The 21,089-nt window shown below is 39.7% G+C and overlaps 1 protein-coding gene across 1 annotated transcript; it reads right to left on the bottom strand.

Moving 5' to 3' along the window:
• Nucleotides 1–776: 776 nt before the first annotated feature.
• Nucleotides 777–15,183, bottom strand: LOC140923901 (cyclic nucleotide-gated channel alpha-3-like). The gene is made up of 21 exons (XM_073373923.1): nucleotides 14,982–15,183; nucleotides 14,491–14,700; nucleotides 11,995–12,008; nucleotides 11,371–11,497; nucleotides 10,240–10,299; nucleotides 10,041–10,118; nucleotides 9,446–9,556; nucleotides 8,777–8,882; nucleotides 7,949–8,198; nucleotides 7,299–7,377; nucleotides 7,037–7,155; nucleotides 6,602–6,694; nucleotides 5,695–5,791; nucleotides 5,306–5,414; nucleotides 5,004–5,041; nucleotides 4,197–4,306; nucleotides 3,765–3,834; nucleotides 3,404–3,459; nucleotides 2,911–3,002; nucleotides 2,479–2,537; nucleotides 777–1,440 (listed from the first exon to the last, which is right to left on the bottom strand). Exons 2-21 carry the CDS (start codon nucleotides 14,656–14,658, stop codon nucleotides 1,054–1,056), a joined length of 2,223 nt encoding a protein of 740 aa, XP_073230024.1. The 5' UTR covers nucleotides 14,659–14,700; nucleotides 14,982–15,183; the 3' UTR covers nucleotides 777–1,053.
• Nucleotides 15,184–21,089: the final 5,906 nt, after the last annotated feature.

The following is a 21,089-nucleotide window of genomic DNA, read 5'->3' on the forward strand; positions in this document are numbered from 1 at the left end:
ACTGTATAAGACTCCAAATAAAGCATTGTCTTGTCTTGTCTATATGGCAGTACCCTCCCCCCCGGACATTCCCTTGGTGCTATTTGATTTGCTTGTAGTTCTGACTTTTGAGCTCGTGGACCAAACCCTACGACGTAACCATTCAAATGAACCACTTTGCAGCACTCTTGCATGCTCACTTTAAAAATAGCTAGGATTGAAACTACCTTTTAAAAAGGCAAAGATATTCTTGGTTAAAGAAAGGATTACAAGTCCAAAGATAGTGACACATACGAGACCTTTTGTTTATAGGCACTCTTAAAAATGAAGTGAATATCAGCGGAAGTTTCAAAAGATAGTTACTCAATCAAAGGACGGCTTTTTAGCAGCGTTGACACGTGGGACGTGCTATTAAATGCTGAAAGTAATTCCATTTCATTGAAAATACTCCCTGAGAGTAAAGTTACTCATCGATATTTCACTCTTTCTTTTTCTTCCCCTTCCCCACGACAGCGGTTACAAATTTGTACTCACAGAGGATATTGTCAGTAGAGGATTCTCTCAAATGAGAAGACAGTGTTAACGTTGGATTAGGGGAGGGGTGGGTGGTTAGGTGGGCAGTTAACCTGAATCTAATACGATCAAACCCTGTTACTACGGACACTGAGGGGCCATTGAAAGTGTCCGTATTAAGAGGGTTCAATTGAGAGAAAATGTAAGGGCTTTCTTTCCCCAGGGACAGGGACACGGGGTGTCCGTAAAGAGGGCTTTAACTTTACTATGCTTCTTCAATACTGTCATATTTCCATATGTCCCACTTGCATTTATCAGTTTCACAACAATCCATTAAGACTCCCTTCGTGGAGCAAGACACAAGCGAAAGGCACAAACACACTAACGCACCGAACAAACACGTGATCTCACAAGCGAGTTATACACTCTTGGAAGCAGGTACAACCTTAATCCAGGTTTAGTGAAGGGTTTTCGCATTATGGCGATTGCATCGCGCATCTCCACTTATTCTAAGAAGGTTACGATAACGTCCAGAACAGTCTAGGTTGTTGTCGTTATCAGTTAAGTGTTATTATTGTCATCTTTCAAGGATCTTCTTCGAGGTCCCAGATAACAAAGTCCATCAATATCACTTTCAAGATATATATCAGGAACATTTTCCGCAATCCTTAAATGTTCCTTGAGTTCGGATTTACGTTCATTATCGAATTCGTTCTTCTGCTCGCTAGCTTGTTTCGAGTGTTTCTCTTGAGAAGTTTTCAAATTTACCGACGCGAGCTTAGCTGCTAAAATCAATCGCTGTATCAACCTTTCCCCAGATTGTATATCACCACTTGATTTATTCTTTCTTCTACCACCACTGGGAGGTCTATTTTGAATAGCCACCTGTTGCCTAATTCTGCAGAGCTCTTCCCCTTGTCTAAGAACTTGTGCCCTCAAATATAAGCACTGGAAATATAAACCAGAAGTTGAAACGGACTATTAGGGAGCTTAAGCAACGAAGACGGCGACGGCAACAAGAAAGGCGAAAAAAGCATTTGGTTTAGATTAAACACAATTGAAAATTCTAAAACCGTCAACCTACAAAAGGTTACCATCGCTCACGAGAGGTGGTCATTTACTGGAGGTTCCCACTATGAGGCTTTGACAGCGAAATATTGGTGTTTTGGATAAGTGGTCGCTTAAGGGAGGTGGTCGCACGTGGAGATTCGACTGTCTTGTGTAAGGGGCCGAGCAAATAAACATAACAAGGTTAAGAAACCCAACTGACCGGAGGCAAACCAGTTGGTAATTTACAAGCGTGATCGAGGATTTGAACTCGGGACTACCAAGAACAAAACCAGCTAGAGGCCAGGGCGGGAATTGAACTCAGGGCCTCCGGATTTCAAGTCCAACGCCCTGACCACTCGGTCACGCTACCTCCTCGGAAATCAAAGATAATTCTTCTGTACTACAAAAGGACTGGGTTTAAGTTTTGTTTACAGTGGAAAGTGCACTTAGCTTGTCCAGCTAGTTTACAGGCACTCCACTCAAATACTTATTGGAAACAAATAATCCAAACCGGATTAAAAACCTCAACTGGCAGGGGGCAACTAGTTTTCCTAGTTATCAGCGTGCCCGAGGATTTGAACCCGGCACTACCGAAAACAAATCCAGCAAGTGGCAAGAGCTGGACTCGAACCCGGGACCACCAGACTGCGCGTCCGACGCACTGACCACTCGGACACGCTGCCTCCTTTTAAAAGGAGGGCCAGTGAAGACTCTAAATTTGAAGTATTTGCGAACTCCTGTGAATCAACTAAAGAGCAGGTATAAGCAATAGTAGCCTACGTGAAGCCGTACCCTCCCCCCGAGGACAAAGTAAAAATGGAGAGAGGGAGGGTGCGGCTACACGTAGGCTATAGCGATAGAACACTCCAAACCAATGAGATATATTATGAGGAAACGAGTAATGTGATGGCGATATATTAAAGGAACGCATCTTACCTCTTGTTTGTTTTCTTTTAGTTCCTCCAGGAGCTTTTTGATGGAGTTTATTTCCCTTGCTATGAAAAAAAGAAGAAGAAAAGCGCGCTCTTAGACGGACACTTGGTGGGTCTACTAACACGTGTCGGTCTAAGAGAAGTACCCGCCTTATAGAGTCAATGGAAAAGGAATCTGATAACTGGAGGGACGAATTAAGGATGTTCAGTTTAAGGAGTTCTCGATGTTAATGAGATTTCCGTTTAAAGGGAGTTAATTTGTAGCTATGATTATATAATATACTCAGCACAGAAAATAACAAACCTACCTCGTGGAAATGCAGAAAGTTAACAAAGAAAAGCAGAAACTGTACGCTGCATATGAACGAGTATTCTCTTTCAGGCTTCCAATTCAGTATCTAACATAAAAGAACAAGCAGCAGAAGCAGCAGCTTACCAAAATTAAATTCCAAATCATGAAGTTTTTCATTATTTGCTTCACCAGGCCCGGGAACTGAAAGACTGCTTTCTGCTCTTGTTCTCTGTAATCTAAAAGAGAAAATAGTAAACAATAATACGCAGCTGACTAAGCAATGTTTTCTATATGGTAGCTTCCAATCAAAACGAAGTGAACGCAAATCGATAAATGTTGTCTATTTTGGTCAAGTGTTTCATCAATAACCATAGTTTTGATCCTAAAACAGTCTAATCTCGGTTGGAACACTTGCAATTTAAAAAGAATTTTCAAATTAAAAAGTAGAAAATCTGCGTTCTGAAACCTTGACAAAACTCTCACACTAGTACCTAATGTTCTACTCTTAAAGTTCTCATTACATATATCCTTCATCTTAAATTCACCGGGTTTTTTTGTGCGGTTCACTTTGTCTGACTTATATAAACCACTTGGCCTTACCTTATACAAATCAATATCAACTCAACACTCTAATTACCTGTCACGCCCTTGACTTTCGAGAACCTTTTTGGCGTCAGGATACTCCTCTAAAGCCTACAATAATAAACAAATCGTGCCCATTTATTAACACAGTTGAGTAGAGAGTGACATTTAATTCCTAAAATGGGTCAACCTTCTGCTTTTGCCAAATAATGTAAACGACACCAGGCAGATAGCTTAAATTGCATTAAGCCTAAATTAAAAATAATAGACACCAATTGGCTTCAAGTTAGCGGATTTATTCGCAGATCTCAAAACGCAATAGTTCTTTATGCTTCGTCATTTACTACGTTAAAAATCGGCATCGGGACGAACTAGTTTATTTGAAAAATATTGAATATTACGCCTAAAAATAGTACCTCCATCAAGTCCTTTTGAGATAGACATAACAGTTCCGAGTATCCTACTGACCGAACATCAGCAGAACGCCTGTAAAGAAAACACAGAATAGTAAGACTGGCTTCTTAACTTTAAGTCCCAGTGGTGACCAACACCAATTTTCTCCAAATGATATCCATACATTGCCAAGAGATAAAGTTATGAGAATTAACAAAATGATCACCAAAGAGAAAATGCCCGGATCTGTAATTCAATTCTCTCATTTAATTCTTTAAGGAAATGTATGGAGATCAGTTTGGAGAATTTGTATGTGGATATCGGGGCTTAACAGTTAGAGTTAGGTATAAATGACACAACAAATACAAAGGAGGCACGGATGGACAAACTGGAAGAAGACTGAAAGTAGATTGATGCAGATGATATCAATCTTAAGAAATGGAATGCATGTTTACCTGTTTTTTCCCTCATCGAGTCGCAGCAAACTGATTTCTCCGAAATAGTTTCCCTCCGTTAGAGATGCTACGACAACTTCCTCATTGGTAGAACAGTCTGTTATAACCACCTAAAGTTGAAAGAAAAGGGGAGTCAAATTAGACTGGAAACACTTCAAGTATTCCGTGATTATAGTAGTTTTTCTCGTGAACGGGAGCTCCACTTTTGGGCTTGTCTAATTAAGTATAAATCATTACGTGATTAAAACACAAACTGATTGAATGATTAATTGACCAGTTGACTGCCTGATTGATTGACTGTCCAAGTGATTGATTAGGTGATCATTTGATTGACAACAGGTAAGTAGATACCGGCCAGCCACATGGACTGACTGAAAGGTCAAATGCTCAACTTTGGCCTCAAAGGTTATCACAACAGAAATTCACAAACAATTTTCACAAAAAAAAAACCTTTTTAAATTGTAGTAATTTGTTTACCCACGGAGCACTTAGGACTTCATGAGAACTCGTTGAAACGTGTCCGCGTTCCAAATCGAACTGGAATTTGGATGCGTTGGTTTTTAAGGAGAGCAGAAAACCGGAGTACCCGGAGAAAAACCTCTCGGAGCAAGGGAGAGAACTAACAAAAAACTCAACCCACATATGGTGTCGACGCCGGGATTTGAACCCAGGCCACATAGATGGGAGGCGAGTGCTCTCACTACTGCGCCACCCTTGCTCCCCCTAACTCTGTTTAGGGAGTTGTTTCATGTCTCTTTCGTAAGATTAAGACACTGAAAGAGTTGCTGAAGACAACCATTTTCTCACCTCGACTCTTCCATTGTTGATAATGTACATCTCTCGCCCTTAAAAGAAAAACCATCAATTCACAAGATTATGAGAATCCACCAAGAAACAAGAATATTACTTTACAGTCTTGATTAGTGAAATGGTATGGAAAAGATACCTCAACTCAGCTTCACCTTACAGAGTTAAGAATTAAGGGGAGTTTCATATACCATCGAAAGAGTCGACAAACTCCAAATATGGCTTTGTATTAGGGACCAGGTGTGCAACGCACTTGTCAGTAAATCTGGGCAGTAAAAATTAACAAATGACTGTCTTCTTACCTATTTCACCAGAACGACAGATATAGTCCCCGGGTGAAAATATCTGGGGTCGAAGTTTAAGAACCAATTCACACAAGAGACCCTGTTCACAATCTTTAAAGATTTTTACCTGTATAAAACAAGCAAACAAATTCACGAGTTTTGAGAAGAGTCTTGGTTCAAGTTGTACCAAAGGTGGATCGTGATTTAACCGTTGAATAACGCTATCCGACGTTTGAACAAACCGGGCCAAGTTGGGCTACAAGATGTTTTGAGAGTAAGCGCTGGCTCAGTGGCACTTGTTCCCAAATGTCATACTTGTGCTCCCCCTGATCTTCAATGCTGAAATTCTCCATTAAAGAAAAAACTACTGCTACTCATAAAACAAAGTTAAAGGTACTTGCCCATACCTTTCTTAAAGTATCCAAATGTACATGGATAGCTATTTCAGTTCTCAGTCTATCAGGAAGCATTTCTAAGGACGAAGACTCGTCGAGGGCTTGTGTTCTGCACATTAGACAATTGCAACAGCATTTTGTCGTTAAATCATGACTGGCCCACCGCATTAATACTAACATAGTATTCAAGTTAGCATAATCTTCGTAGCAGTATTCATGTTAAGACTGATTGATGGCATAATGATCAAGAACGTAAACATCCAGCCTACGTGGAAGTGATTGTCTTTGTCAGAAGTACTTTGACTCACGCCCCTCTGCTCCGTTGTCACATTAACAAGGATAACAAGGGGGCTAAAGATCGTATTAAAAAGTTGCAATGACAGTTTTAAAATAAGAAAGGGATAAGATTTTCTAGGATTATTATTTTTCTCCTCATGGTACTATACTTTATTTTCATAAACATGAATTTGCCATGCATCTGGCGCACTGATGCAAGACGAGTGTTGTTTGTTCGGCAAAAGTACCTCCGTTGCCAACTTACAAGGATACTAAGGGTGCGCTTGAATGATCGTATTCCGGAATAAGAATGCGCAGAAATTTGTCACGAATCTTTTCGGTCGCAAATTTTTGGTCCTTTGAAGTGCTACATTCTTCTAATCCATATATTTCCACACAAAGAATGAATTTCTGAGTTTATTCCATGTATTCTAACTCTGAAATACGATCAATAGAACGCGCCCTAAATATCGTCTTTATAGTTTAAGGCTTTAAAAGGAAAAGAGGGATAAGGTTTTCTAGTATTCACTTTCTTCCCTTTAAGGCGTTGAGGCGTATTGTAAGAGTGTTGTTTGTTCGAAAAAAGTGACTTTACCACTTTACCAACTAGTTACAGCAACAGTGTGCTGCACTGATTACACACCTGCTCCAGGCGTAGTGAGCCCATCTTTTAACTCGAGTTTGTAGCGTCTGTGGAACATTATGGTGCTCCATGAATTGCTTGATTGAGTCCATTCTGAAATAAAATTATACAACATTCAATTGCCTGTTAAACACATTCAATGGTAACTGTAGAGGAATACTAGAGCATCACGCATGGGCAGAACTGGCAATGACTGCTGGTGCTTGAGTAGCATGACTAAGATACTAGCTATTCCGTGGAGTTTGTGTAGTGAACCTCTTATAGTTTATAGGTTTCATGTGACTGATAGCATCTATTGCGTTGACCGTGGAAGTCGCGTCTTTCCTAGCGAATACACACTTCCGCCATTCCCACTTAAGCTACTCCAAGACTGAGAATATTTAAAAACAGCGATACAAAAAGGAAAACGAAAGAAGGTAAGACACAAGTTGATACCTGGCCTGAAAATTTGTCCTTGGAGCATTCATATTGCTGATGACGTCTCCAACGTTGCCAACGACAGTTGCAAATACAAAGATTCCAAGAAGAAACATGAATCCAGTGAAAATATATTCCTACAAAGAACATCAGTGCAACCGTCAATAAAAAACAGTACTCATGAAAGCTTTGTAGCAGGAAACTGGTGCAATTCGGCCACCGTAAAATATCTAAAGCTGAGTTTCCGAATGCTGGCCCTATAAAAGAACGAATCACTTACAATGTTTGTTTGAGGACTTGGAGTTTCACCGATCGTCATAAGAGTTAGAACCGACCAGTAAAAGGACTTAACGTATTTCCTGAAAAAAAAAGGGAAAGTGATTGTTTCTAGCCACACTGTCACTGAGAACGTGGATCTTCAGTTATGTAGCCCTGCGTATCTATCAAACAATGAAAATGTTAAATCTCTATTACAGTTTGTAGGAGAGTCCAAAAGTTTTGTCATTTTATCTTAAAGAACAAGAATGTACAACATAACTTAAATTGTTTTAACCCTTGGTTCAAATTTCATTTTCCTTTTGTACTCACAAGCCAAACGATATAACAAAAACGCAGTTTTACGATTTTCTCTTAGAAAGTAATTGACGTATGCAGAATTAAGAAACAACTACGCGCTTGATATTGTAGATTATTATAACTTGCTTTCATGCTGGAATTATTGGTCCAGACAATGACTAGTTCAGAAACAGACTTACGTAAATCATTTGTTCTGTATTTTAAGACAAACGTTCGTAAAGGAGCCTGCAAAGTAGGCACTACCAGCCACACGCTTCTCCTGAACGTTACTCGTAGGTTTTCAATAATAAAATTGGCCAGATGATATTGGGAGGAATAATGATTCTATATTTTACAGGAAACCTGAAATCGAACCTGGTAAATGAGTCGCCTCCTTTCTCGGTTTCCCCGTACACCCACTCATTTGAGCCCAACCCTTCGTATTCAGATACGGTATAGTACAGACAAGCGACCCAATGCATTGCTACACTCAGATAGAGAATGAGCTTAAAGGCACGCAAACGGTTAGGCTTGCTTGTTCGGTAGTCACTCATCAAGAAGAAAGTTTCCACAGAGTGCCACTTCAAAAGTCTGGGAAGACGTAAGAACTTAGCATCACAGGGAACTAGAAGAAAAGCAAAAAAGTCAGGTGTTTTGATAACTAAATTTATAATAGCAGTGAAACCGGCGATAAGCAGGTCTGTTTTGAATGAGTTGCAGAGCGCTGTGTAGTAGTAACCTAAATTCAACTTATCGGTGATCGTTAGAATACTATTCAAACAGGGCAAATGTTCGGTATTCTAGGACAGAATTTCACCCTCCCCCATTGATTCGAAAATATTCTCTAGAATGAGACATCTGTCCCACTGTTTGAAAAAACTTAAAACATTTGCTAAAGGAAAAGGGTCACTATTTCACAAATTTGGAAAAATGTTAGAGACTGTATTTAACAAAGACCTTGGCTGCGCCTCCTTTTTTTTCAAACCATCCACGGCTTTGTTATTTCAGTATGGGCTCTATTGTCTCTTGCTTGTCATAGAGCAAAGTATATTCAAAATATACGTGGAACACAGAATATCACGAAGGCTTCACTCAATTACATCAAAGCACAATTTTGTGTCAATCACAGATTTTACCAGTAATATATGTAGTGTTTATCCAAAATCTAGACACGGAAATAAGGAACTGTCTTAAAATACTTACAAAATAGTAAGGAAGATAGTGATTCTAGAGGTAGAAGACAAATAATGTCAGCTTTAAATCCTCTCTTTTTGTAGTATTTCTCGCTCAATTTTTCAGGGTCTTTCACCTTAAAAAAATAAAATAAAATAAAAACGTACCGATATTTAGAACAATTATCCACACTAACATTTTCGTTCTGCTTGGGTCCCCTTCTTGAAACCTTCGCTTTCTTACAAATGCATTTCCGATCAAAAAAATTTAAGGAACCTTTTTGGTTCAAACCACAGCCCTATGATTCCCGTAAATAATTGAGGATGATTGACAAACTGGAACAACTAACTCTACCTGGGACCTGATACCGTAATTTTCCGAAAATAAGTCCCGGGGCTTGTATTTTTCAAAGGCCCTTTTTGAGGGGCTTATATTCGGACGGGCTTATCTACGGAGGGATATTTGCGTTTCAAAATCGATTGGGCTAGCCTTATAGTTGGAAGTAAATTTATCGTTTCAGCTTTGTTTTACTTTGTATTTGAGGGCAATTTTCCAAGAACAAGCCCCCGGGGGGCTTATATTTGGAGGGGCGATTCAACGGAGGGTTTTCTGCGTTACCGGTTTGGGGGGCTTATATTTGGAGGGGCTTATTTTCGGAATTTTTACGGTGAGAAAAAAAGGTATCGTTACTCTACATACCATAATGCCGTGGTCATCTCTGTAAGCAGTTCGTAGTTGCACACATATATCGCAGGCATACAGGCCATCTGCAAACAGATCTCCCCACCAGAAGATAACCCTAGAGAAAGACTTAAAAAAGGAGAGAAACGAGGGTTAATTTATTGATTAAACAAAAACAGCTCAAATTTGTCATCTTTATCACCAAACTGAAGGGCTGTTCTTAACAGTATGCATAGTACATGTGCGATGTATCGCCCTGTATCTTTGGCAAAATAGCCTACAAACTTAAACGAAATCGCTGAAGAGCTGTAAAAACGGGTGGTGTTTTGAGATTTGGTAGCAACTTTGCTGGTTTTTCAAGGAAAACTGTGTAGTGTCAGGTCCTGTAAATATCAATGACTTGGACTGTGACACACCACAAGTCTCCCTCAGGCTCAGCTGCCTTGAGGGTCTAGCGATACTCCTATGGTCAAAGGCTCAAGTCATGTAAAAGACTCATTGTTTCGCTTTCTTCACCCCATACTCAAGACAAGTTGAAAACTGCTTTGTATACTTGCACTCTATATCACCTATTCTATATCTGCATTATTTAGTTGCACACTATATAACCTACCTCATCTGAAGTTTCTGTAAAAGCGATTCCAAGGATGACAGTCCAAAAGTTATAGATAACTATGGCAGCTACCACGCCCTAAAAAACAAGGACAGTGTTTAATACACACCGTAGCATTACAAGTTTTTCGATCAGGAATTAAAAGATCCACGCTCAATTGAAAATTAAAATTATTAAGATCAAAACACAAAATATATACCATCCATAAGTAGTAGGCATCATCCTCTGGGTCAAGAACAAGTCTCTCAGAGCTTAGAAACTGAAAGAAAACATTTCCGGGAAAAATGACTATAGCGATTTTCTCCAAGTTACAAAATAGTAGGCAGTCATTCAAGTGTTGTTTACTCTGACCAAGCAAAAACAATGCAGAAACTAGGCAAACAAATTAGAAATTAGGGCATCCCCACTGGGCGCGGGAAATCGCCTTCCGATTAAGTAGAGAATGATAGCAGATATTGCAAAGACTTAACTGACGTCTAAAACTTTAAATTTCGGTGTCCACGACTAATATAACGTACTCTTAATAAAAGAAACAAATAAAACCTCACTTTCTCCGCTTAGGTTGAAGGGGTTAAAAAGGGCTTCTCTCCTTGAGTTATTTTCTTACACACACTCTCTTTTTCTTGAATAAGTAAACCTGCACTGGTTTTGTTTCACAGCTGGACATTTTCTTTGTGACGCAACAAAGGAAAAACGTAGCGCGCGCAACAAGAAACCAATCAACACCGTTAGCAGTCAAGTGTACACGTTTGAATTTGCGCGCGCTCTTTATGTTGACAAAAACTGCGTCATACCCTGCGAACAGCAGACGCATTTCCAGTCGTCGCTTCTCTCCCCTGCTGTTCGCAGGCTACTGCGTCACGGCCTTGTCACTAACCAAGCTTACATAAGGGTAAATTTATCATGATTAAAAAAAAAGGACTTTCTTTGAGTGTCAACGTGTTTAGCACGAAAGTACTAATTGGGGACACTATTTTAGCGTCTCCTAGTCAATACGGAACGCCATTTTACGTGGTCATCCGAGCTACGCAAAGATCTAGCCATTTGCAGGGCAAAGGCAGTACCCTCATTTCTCAGTTATTTTAAGACCCTGAGTGTTGGTCCGGTCCCGGGAATCGAACCTGCGGCCTCCCGCTCTGCAGTCAAGCGGCCTACCGACTGAGCCAACCCTGCTGCAGTTGATAAACTATCAAAGGAAGCCTAGCCAGACCGCCAAAACGAGAAAGCAGTTCCCTTTGTTTCTAGAAAAACACATATTTTGCCTGCTTTTATTGCGCTTTGCTCGATTCGATAAGAACTTTCAGTTTCAGTGTAACACTTGTAAACTAACCTCTTGGATAGATTCTCCTACTGACAGGGCGTATCTTACGACAGAGCCTCGGCTAGAATAGGATGAGCTTTCCCCTTCTTCTTCGGTGATGCTTCCTAACGTACCGCAATCAGCACAAGCACCATTCCTGACATGACTGAAAACAAAAAGAGCTTATTCACTACAGGCACAACTATAAAGAAAATTTATTGTATCAGCCCCAACTTAAGGACGAATCAAAGTAACGTTATTAGAGGTTTCGTTGCTGGAAACGTCAAAATAAACTGCTAGAACTTTGAGCCAAAGCTACTCATCGACATTGCTAACTCTTCTGAGGGATCATTAGAGGAAGAGAGATTTTTAGAGGCTGGGCGCTCAACATATGATGGTCTTTTTTGTTAACTTTAAATACTTCCTAAGCCTTTATATTCTTTATCAAGCTGAGAAAAGTATGATTACAAAGTTCAGCAACTTCTTACAAACTAAACAAAAAAAATAGTTCATGGGTGTACGTACACGGTTGCGCCATCAACCAGTTCACCAGATTGTCTCTCGCCGCTTTACAATTAACAGAATAACCCTAAGGACTGGGGGCTTATATCCTTCGTCATTTTGTAAAACTTTTTTAACTATGTTTTCACTTACGTCGTCTTTTCATCCTTGCAGTTCACCGGAAAAAGAAAGTAAAACAAATGAATAAGCGTCCGGGCAAGACATCCTTAAACTAAATCATTAACAAAGACAAGCAAGAAGTGGCCCCAGGCAAGCAAAATGTATAAGCTGTTTGCCCAAAGGACAAACTGGTATTCCAAATTGGGTCTGTACACCGAAGCGACCGTATCTGTAAGGAGCTCATAGTCTTCAGACTAACGAGAGAAAAGGAATTGTACATTGAGGTCGAGTACGTGCAGTATAACTAATCATCCTAAAAGGCGCAGCGCTCTAAGACAGCTTTATCTTGAAACAGGTTTTACTAGCAGCTGTGCAGTTTATGCTGAAAAATTCAGTAGTTTGAGTAGTGTAAGCAGGACGTGACAAGGACAAATTTATTCACACTAAAGTTATAAAAACAACAACTTTATTTGTACCCTACATTGTTTTAACGTGATACAAAAAAATTTACTATAAAATATGGAGAGAGTACAGGCTGCCCATGATAACTATTAAGGGCTAAAAAGATTGGGCAGCCTCACTTAGATTATTAATAAATGATTATATTATGGGTCAGGTACATCTTGCCTGGCCGCTGACCATCCAAGAAAAACGATTGCAAAACGGGGGAATTAAATTGTTCTGCTTTTCAAATAGCTCTCATGGAACACAATCGGTTTGTGTGCAATAATTAACTGCTGAGTTAACAAGACGACCAAAGAATTCACATAAAAGCACTTAAAACTGTAAACTGACATTGTCTCACAATTGTTGGGGTTCGTCGCCCGGGTTTGTCACTATGCGCTGTCAAATTTACACCAGAAAGACAAACGTATTGTCGAAACTGAAGCGGAAAAAGTAAATCTCATTTGTGATTTTTGTTTTAGAGCTGCCGTTTGGAGCGAAAACAATAAACCTCGCCGCTCGCTCGCGCGTTCTCGCGTGACTCACTTCGCTCGCCCAAACTGGAGAGCTTGCTCGCGGGCTATAATAAACCCAGAACTGATGGCACCTAATCTAGTGTCAAAGAGTTCGTACCTGAACGAGTTTAGAAAAACCGGCGAGAGTTCACTTTGTACGTAAAAGTTACACGTACGAAGTCCACAAACTGTCCATAAAACCGAGGTGCTGAGCGGAGATTTTTTAAAACGCTTTGCTCAGTAATGATTACACGTAAATACAAACCTAGTAAAAGAAAAAGCCATGAGAAGTGTTAATATATCCTTAAGCGGTGTTAAAACTCCACGTAGGTATCGGTTAAATATTTCATTAGCACATTTTGGTCAAGGATTCAAATTTGGCACGAAACCTAATTTTCGACACGTTTTTAAGTAAACAGGGTAATTTAACAAACTGGCGCAAATCTAAAAACTGTCAAAATAAAACTACGATAGGCCTTACGAAATTTTAATCACTTTTTCGGCGAAATATTATGTCACGATTTCAAATACTGAAAAATATTATAAATATTTAAACTACCGTTCAACATCCTGGCGTAAGTTTTTAGAATCGAATCAGGGAATTGGCATGTTAGACAAATTAGAAATGACTACTGTCTGCGTTTGATTAAACAAAGGACGAGAAAGAAGCAATAATTGAACAAAGTTGGGAAGTTAAAATATATTCGCCACTTAAGTCATTCTTTGTCGTCCAAGAAAAAAAATCAGAAAAGGAAAAAGAGTTCCCCAAAAGCAATAATCGAACTACAATACGGCCAAAGACAGAAAATTAAAATAACATAAAGAAAGGCAAGTCAACACGCATTTTATCATGATTAAACTAATATACAGTGCCGGCCAATCATGTTCGTCACTTACAACTAATACAGTCTCAGACACATTGCACTAAAACGTTTAATAATTGAATGTTCGTATTATACAAACAAAACCTGCATGACAATTTTGTCACAATGCAGCTCTTCTTTAATAATACAGCTTCGCGGGAAGTTTTTATGACCACGAGTGCCTGAAATGTCCAATCTGCGATGCCTCTGCACTCCGGATACTCGACTAAAAAACACGTCTCAATTTTTTAAGGTCTCCTCGACACTTACTCTTTCATTCTTTCAATATTATTTTCTGGCAAACTAAAGTGAACTACAAAAAGGACACTGACTTTGCTTTCATACTCGTTATCGAATTAGAGCGGTTTAGATCGTGCCTATATTAGTCACTAACCATCAACTTACAGTCAAACACTCCGCCTTAATACAGACATTAAAGTGTCCGTATTACGGAGGTACGAGAGGTTAGAAGTGTAGTTAAAAGCGAGATGGAGTAAATCAAAGCTCTCCCTGACTCCAGAAGTCCCTTCTCGAGATACCTTGGATGAAATAAACCGCACGCACGCTTCGCCGCGAACTATCAGGAATTAGGAAAGAAAAAAAAACCTGGCACCCAGGGTTATCAAAGCCGGACAACTTCCATAATTACCCTTGCACGCCTTTAAACAAACGAAGAGGAATTTAACTAAGCAGAAAATTCGACTGACCTTCGAGGATGCCGAGATTCGTCTCAAGGCGTCATAATAAACGTGATCTCTAGCTTCTTCCTGTGTTTGTAAAATTTCCAGTACACTGCTGAGTTTAGGCGGAGGAATGTTACGGTGGGGATTCTGTGATTGCATCCACTCTCGCGCGATCCTCCATAGGTTGGCCATTTAACTTCATACGGGACGCAGGAGTTAAGCATCCATTCAACCCTGGGACGGTGAACACAAAGGACAAGAACAAAATCAGTTTGCTTTCACACCAATACACAAACCAGTGTCACGCAGCCGAAAAGTGACCGACAGTAACAAACAGCCTCAAATGCTTCACACTTCTTACAAATGTACGGAGACTATTTGGCTACGCAAGCAATATTTACTGAATAGAGGTGAAAAAAACTAGTCGCTTGGACTAACACACTTCGCACGTTCAATAATTTCTAAAACACAATTATAACCGGTCTATTGAATTTCCCTATAGACTTCATCCTTACCTGCTTTATTTTGCCCATAGATACTAATTAGGAGACTTAAAATTACGATTAACAAACGGTCGCTGTACAGAAACTAGAGCTTAAGATGAGAAACCTTAGAAAGATTTTGTATACACGTAAATCAAAAACGTACAGAGCAGCAATTCGCACATCTTGTCAAATTGAGTTTACGATTTGTTTGCCGAGTGTCAGGAAGCCAACTGCTTATTTGCTCTTTGCTGACATGATAACGAATTCCACTAATCCATTCATCGATCTTAATCAATTCAATCTCTCTAAGTTAGTTAATCCACACCAAGGTTTTAGCCAGAAGGCTGTCCAGCCGTCCTATGGACGGCCATTTTTGGAAGAAACACAAGGAAAATTTACTTAATCTCTTATAATTTAATGGGAAAACATGCCTTCTGGACGGCCAATTTTCAATGTCTGGCTAAAAGCCTGATCCACACACGCTTATTTTTACACCCGAGTCAATTATAAAGCCATATATGATCTGGTTCTACCTTTTGATTCTGTGGGTTAAAACTTATGTGGTGCAACCATTTAAATGAAACTCTTTGGCAGTACTTTTAAAAGGTGCTATTTGTTTCAATGATTTTCCACAATATAGTTTTCATTTGAATGAAATTTGGTTAGCATTCTTCAGAGTTAAAATGGTTAATGACGGTTAAGAGCTCTGGGATAGCCAAGCATCCTTTCCAACAACAAGACAAAAACTGAAAGGCAGCAATACATGTACAAAATAACAGACGTATTTATCATTGTTTAAACGTGCAACGCAAGTATAATGATCAATGACTGTTCACTGAAAAAGGCTACCAAAGCAGCAGAGCAGGTTGGCCAGAAAAATGTCCGGGGCAGAAAAAAATCAACCTCCTGGAAATAGTTTGGTAAGAGTATTTAGCCCAAGACTCTTCTGGCAAACTCTGACTGCAACGATCTTGACCTTTCTCACCCTGCCCCTGTGTCTTTGAGGATAGGTGGGGTGCTCTGCCTCTCCCTCTCTCTTTCAATAAACACCGGGATACGGAGGGCCACCGATAAGCACATGAGACACTATATTTTCAAGGTGGGTGGCTCCCCTACCCCTCACCTCTATGCCCCCACTGCACCTCTAACGTGACACTAGGTGACTGGTAATAGGGAGCTTAAGCAAAAACGACGGCAGAGGCAGGGACAACCTCACTGTAAAAGGGAATTTGTCTCGTTTTATGTTATATCACTTTTATTCCGTCTTGTTCGGTTTGACAAATATTGCCAATTTTTTTCTGGAAGTAATTCCCATGGACCTCATCTAAGTTCAGAAAAAAAAGGAGAAAACGTCGTCTTGTGTTTACACCATCAAAAAAAACCGTGACATTGGAAATTTCGCGTCAGTGAATTTCTATTTTGTAAAGGAAGTTTATTCTTTGCAAAGCTGAAGTTATCAGTAACAACTACACTTTCGTTTCCCTTTGCTTGAAAACAGAATGATGCGACAAACTGAATGAAACTTCTTGGCGGTTGTCAACAAACCAAATATTAGTAAAATTTCTCTTACGAGTTAGTTTAAAAGCAATTTACTCTTTCTAAAGTGAAAGTTTTGATAAGGCAACACTTCAGATATATAAACTTGACAAAAAATTATTCTTAAAATCCATATTAAAGAAGAAGCTTTTAAAGTATAGCATGCAGTGCATGGATTTTCTGCGGAACCACAAACTATGAATTTCACCGGGATTGTTGACAAGACTCCCCACAATGTCACTCTGCTAACAACGCTTTTCTTTCGCTGGCTCGATTTTGGCGCACTCAATAAAGACTGCATGAATCGAGTAAGATCTTTGTTGAGCATGCGCTGCTTGCGGGCACGTTGTTGGGATAAAGTTCAGTGGATCCCAGGCCTAATAACCGTGCGCTTGCTACAGCTGGCTCGGTTATGACCATAGGTTTATCAATAAAAGGATGCTCGCACTCGAACAAACATATTTGACGAGAGAAAACAAGATTGACCAGTACGGAGGTCTGGGCTGCGGTGACTTCAAAGGATTGACGCGATATTTCTCTTTCTTACTCAAGAAGACAAAATGAGGCTCTGCACGCAGGGTGCCACAACGTGGTCCCGCACGGGGGGGGGGGGGGGGGTCACTTGGGTTAATTTTTGCTGGGTATGTGCCGCTGGCCTCTTAGAGCCCCTACCCCATAAAAGTCTATTCTGTGGCCAATTATACACCCCACCTTAGTCACTTTTGTAACTTTCGCGATCCCAACTCATTCACTTTCTAATTTTTTTAATTGACCCATTTTTGGATTGAATGAAGAACAATTTACTTTTCATCTACAGTAAAAACATTCTCAGGTACGTTTGCCAACCGTAAATATGAAGAACTGCCTTACCCAAAAAAATTCGAAAATGTGCTACCCCATTGTAGTGACTCTATTGAAAATGCGACCCCATTATAGTCCAGTGGTGAAAATGCGACCCCATCCAGCGTCACATCCCCATTAGCCTCTTATAAGGAAGTACCCCCCGGGAACGTGGTCCTTTGTGTATAGGAGACAGTATAAAAAATGTTGCATGTAAAATAGAAGGTGTTTAATGAACAGAATAGATCGTTTTTCACCTGACGTCACGGCGGCCAGATTGGTGTACAAAACAATGAAACAGCGGCCGTGTTCGTATATCAAAAATATCAAGAAATTTCCATAGCTGCTGGTTACGTGAGTGTTACGAGTCGCAATATGTTATTGCCAAAAAATTATTTCAGTGAAAACCGACGTCTGTAAATTAAAAGAATGTTTCGAAGAAAAAAAGGAAAACCATTAGGACAATAGAACCTATCAGGCAACTCAGATGGCACTTAAGTAAAATCCCAGCTGTATTACGTGCAATTACAAAGTCATTAACTTGGGAAATGAAGTATTGCTTAAAAATATCGGTAAAAAGCGGCTGTAATTTTCAACATCACGTGCATTAGCAAGTCATTAACTCGGTATATCAATTAAAAGTAAAGAAGCATAAATGGGTTTTACTCACGTAAGGCACTGAGCTCTGCACGCTACCCATCCTCTACTGTTTTCTTACTATTTTTCGTACAAGCTTCACATGGCGCGAAAAATCTGTCCGAAAATGGGCAGAAAAAAGTCAGTTAGAAAATGTAAGGAATCACCTCCACGGATACCGTAAAATTCCGAAAATAAGCCCCTCCATGTATAAGCCCCTCCAAAAATAAGCCCCTCAAACCGATAACGCAAAAACCCTCCCCCTACAAATATAAGCCCCCGGGGGCTTGTACTTGGAAAATTGCAAAGTAAAACAAAGCAAAAACGGTAAATTTACTTCCAACTATAAGGCTAGCCCAATCGATTTTGAGACGCAAATTTCCCTCCGTAGATAAGCCCCTCCGAATATAAGCCCCTCCAAAAATAAGCCCCTCAAAAAGGGCCTTGAAAAATATAAGCCTCGGGGCTTAATTTCGGAATTTTACGGTATGTTACTCACAATGAAAAATAGCAAGTACTATAGTCAACTGGGGAATCTGAGTAAAGAAAGTTTTTAATGGTTAGAGTGACTAATTTTACTATCAGGGCACATAATAAAGATTAAGAAGTTAACAGCGAGACGTGCTTGCAAAGCCATTGACAGAACAAAAAACCTGGCAGCTGCCTCTTACGACTTCCTGTAAGTTTTTATCAAAATTAGATGAATAAAAATTGTACACGTAGGCGACAAATAGTTACGACCTTGAAAACAGTTGTAAAGGGAAACACCAAAAATTCTAAGTATACGTTTTCAAAAAGGCGAAAAGTCACGTTCTTCAGCCAGACAAACAAATAATGAAATATATATTATTATAATAGCCCAAGCGTCCTTAATTGTTTAACATACATGTACAAACAACAACCACAAAACATTTGTGAGGGTTTCAAAACAACAGTTCAACTTTGCATCAACAATATACAAGAGGAAAATAGTTTTTACACGATTAAACCCCCAAGGTATTGTTCGAGCTTAAAAGCATTAAAAGGGGATAATTCCTTTAGGAGACCAAAGTTACGTTTCTGGGAAACTGCCTACCTACCCGTCCCCTAAGCTAACATTGACACTTACTTCTCACTTAGGGCAAAATGTTGGCTTAGGGGAGGGGTAGGTGGGCATTTTCTCAGAAAGCTTAATTGATCCCCTTTAGGCATCCATCTTTAACAGTTTCATTCCTAGAGTAAATGAGGGAGTCCTGTTGGGTGGTTCTAACTTTTGAGTCTGTGGACGAAATCCTGCGGTGTGAATACCGTATTCAAATAAAACCTCTTTTGAATTTAAGTGCTTCCGAGCGTATTATTTGTTTTTCAGTATTTATAACAGAGTGAAATTTGGAAATTTTGCAAATTTCAACTTTGAACACAATTTGAAAGTGAAAGTGTCAAGGACCGGGAATTTTCCTTGCAATTTTTTGCTTATGCAACACTTATGTCTCACAACGTTTAGGAAGTAGAATCAAGTTTGACCCTTGCAAAGTTTACTTTTTACGCACGATTAAGCCAAGACAACGTCACCACGGCATTACACTTTTAATCTCGATTGTAATCAAAATTTTTTGCATTCGCACTCTTTGTGCGTGGGTATTCTTTTCAACTCTACTACCTTGGGAATTCATTTATGCAAAACTTCGCATCCTGCGATTTTAAAACGAGGCTTGGTGGTGAAATTTGCCCGTCTGACGTACACATGCATAAGGACTATTAGTTCATAGCATTGGTTGGTCGCGCGAGTTACATTTGACTGCGGAAACGTTTTCACGATTTGACTTGAAACAAGAAAACAAATTCCCAGAAGTGGTCAGTGATGTAAGATTTGTACAAAGCAAAATGAATTTGCATTTGTTGTTTAGGAAGTGGGCGAGTTGCTATTTTCAACACTGACATCAGTCATGACACTTGCTCTTTCATAGGAATCAATGAGAATCAATCAGGAGAACGTTGCAGCTGCTCTCCTTTGCAATCTTATGACGTCAATGAACACAATTCCTAATTAAAATTTGCACCGAAATTGCATGTAAAACGCATTTCTTCTGAAAATACAATGATTTGGTTTTTTTTTAGAATCAGCAGCAAAGAGGAGAGACAGATGAATAGGGAGCAACGACGACGGCGACGTCAACGAGAAGGGCAGAAAAGCAATAGGTTTAAATTGACCAAACAACAACTTTGCAAGTGCATCACGCTTTTATGTACATTTCTTTGCCGTCAGTTCACGACTACCAAGTGAAAATGCCTAATTTCACGTTTTGTGAAAAACGTGAACACAAGACAACGACTCTCTTTTTCTTTTCCCGCACTTCGATACATTATTTAAAATTCAACTCCAGAAAAAACTGCCAAAATTAAACGAATTGAACGAGATGGAAGTTTAAAGCAGCGCGACTTCACTTTTTAAGTGACGTTTTCGTAGCCGTCGCCGTCTTGACCCCTACAGAACTACTCGCCGGACAACACAGAATGACGGCAGTTGTATTTTTTTATATATGGGAGTTTCAAGCAAAGGCGTTTTTGAGCGACCCACGTCAACCGGAAGTGAGGCATTCGACACGAAGAACACCCCGGTCTTTTTCACAGGGTAATCCGCAGCCCACCCCCCCCCCCCCCCTTCAATGGCGAACGAAGAATACAGGTGTGTTTTACAGAAAATACTCTAAGAAAAGTCTGACACATGCTTAAGTTTGTATTCGCTTAAAATACGGTCAGCTTAACACATTTTACCGTACCAAATAAAACAGTCCATATGTCTTTCGTGTTACTGCCAGTTTTAAAAATATCTTGCTTTCAGCCACTAATATATATAATTTAGTGATTTGACGGCAAGTAACCCACCACTTAGACGTTGCGCACACTATACAGAAAGAAACCATAACAAATGTCAAACAACACTGGGCTAATTGGTCACGTCGCAAGTTAATCGAGAAACCATTAAAGCCCGAAACTGTGGATAACAGGTTTCTCAGCGTAAACCCTCTATTTCACAATCACGAGTGAACCAAACAAAAAATTCCAAAAAAAATCGTATTTTTTGGAAACTTCGAAGAAATTGAGAGTACCACGAAGGAAGGACTCCCTGAGAGGCTTCATCTGAAC

Source organism: Porites lutea, chromosome 14 (genome assembly GCF_958299795.1).
Source record: "Porites lutea chromosome 14, jaPorLute2.1, whole genome shotgun sequence".
Taxonomy (NCBI): domain Eukaryota; kingdom Metazoa; phylum Cnidaria; class Anthozoa; order Scleractinia; family Poritidae; genus Porites; species Porites lutea.

What these genes read in the sequence shown, in the direction of transcription:
- LOC140923901 (XM_073373923.1), bottom strand. Translation starts at nt 14,658, where the DNA reads ATGGCCAACCTATGGAGGATCGCGCGAGAGTGGATGCAATCACAGAAT. An exon ending in ATGCCTACTACTTATGGATG is followed by an intron (nt 10,119 to 10,239) that starts GTATATATTTTG and finishes CTTGTTTTTTAG; the next exon opens with GGCGTGGTAGCTGCCATAGT. An exon ending in ATTTGGATACTTTAAGAAAG is followed by an intron (nt 5,415 to 5,694) that starts GTATGGGCAAGT and finishes TGTTTTATACAG; the next exon opens with GTAAAAATCTTTAAAGATTG.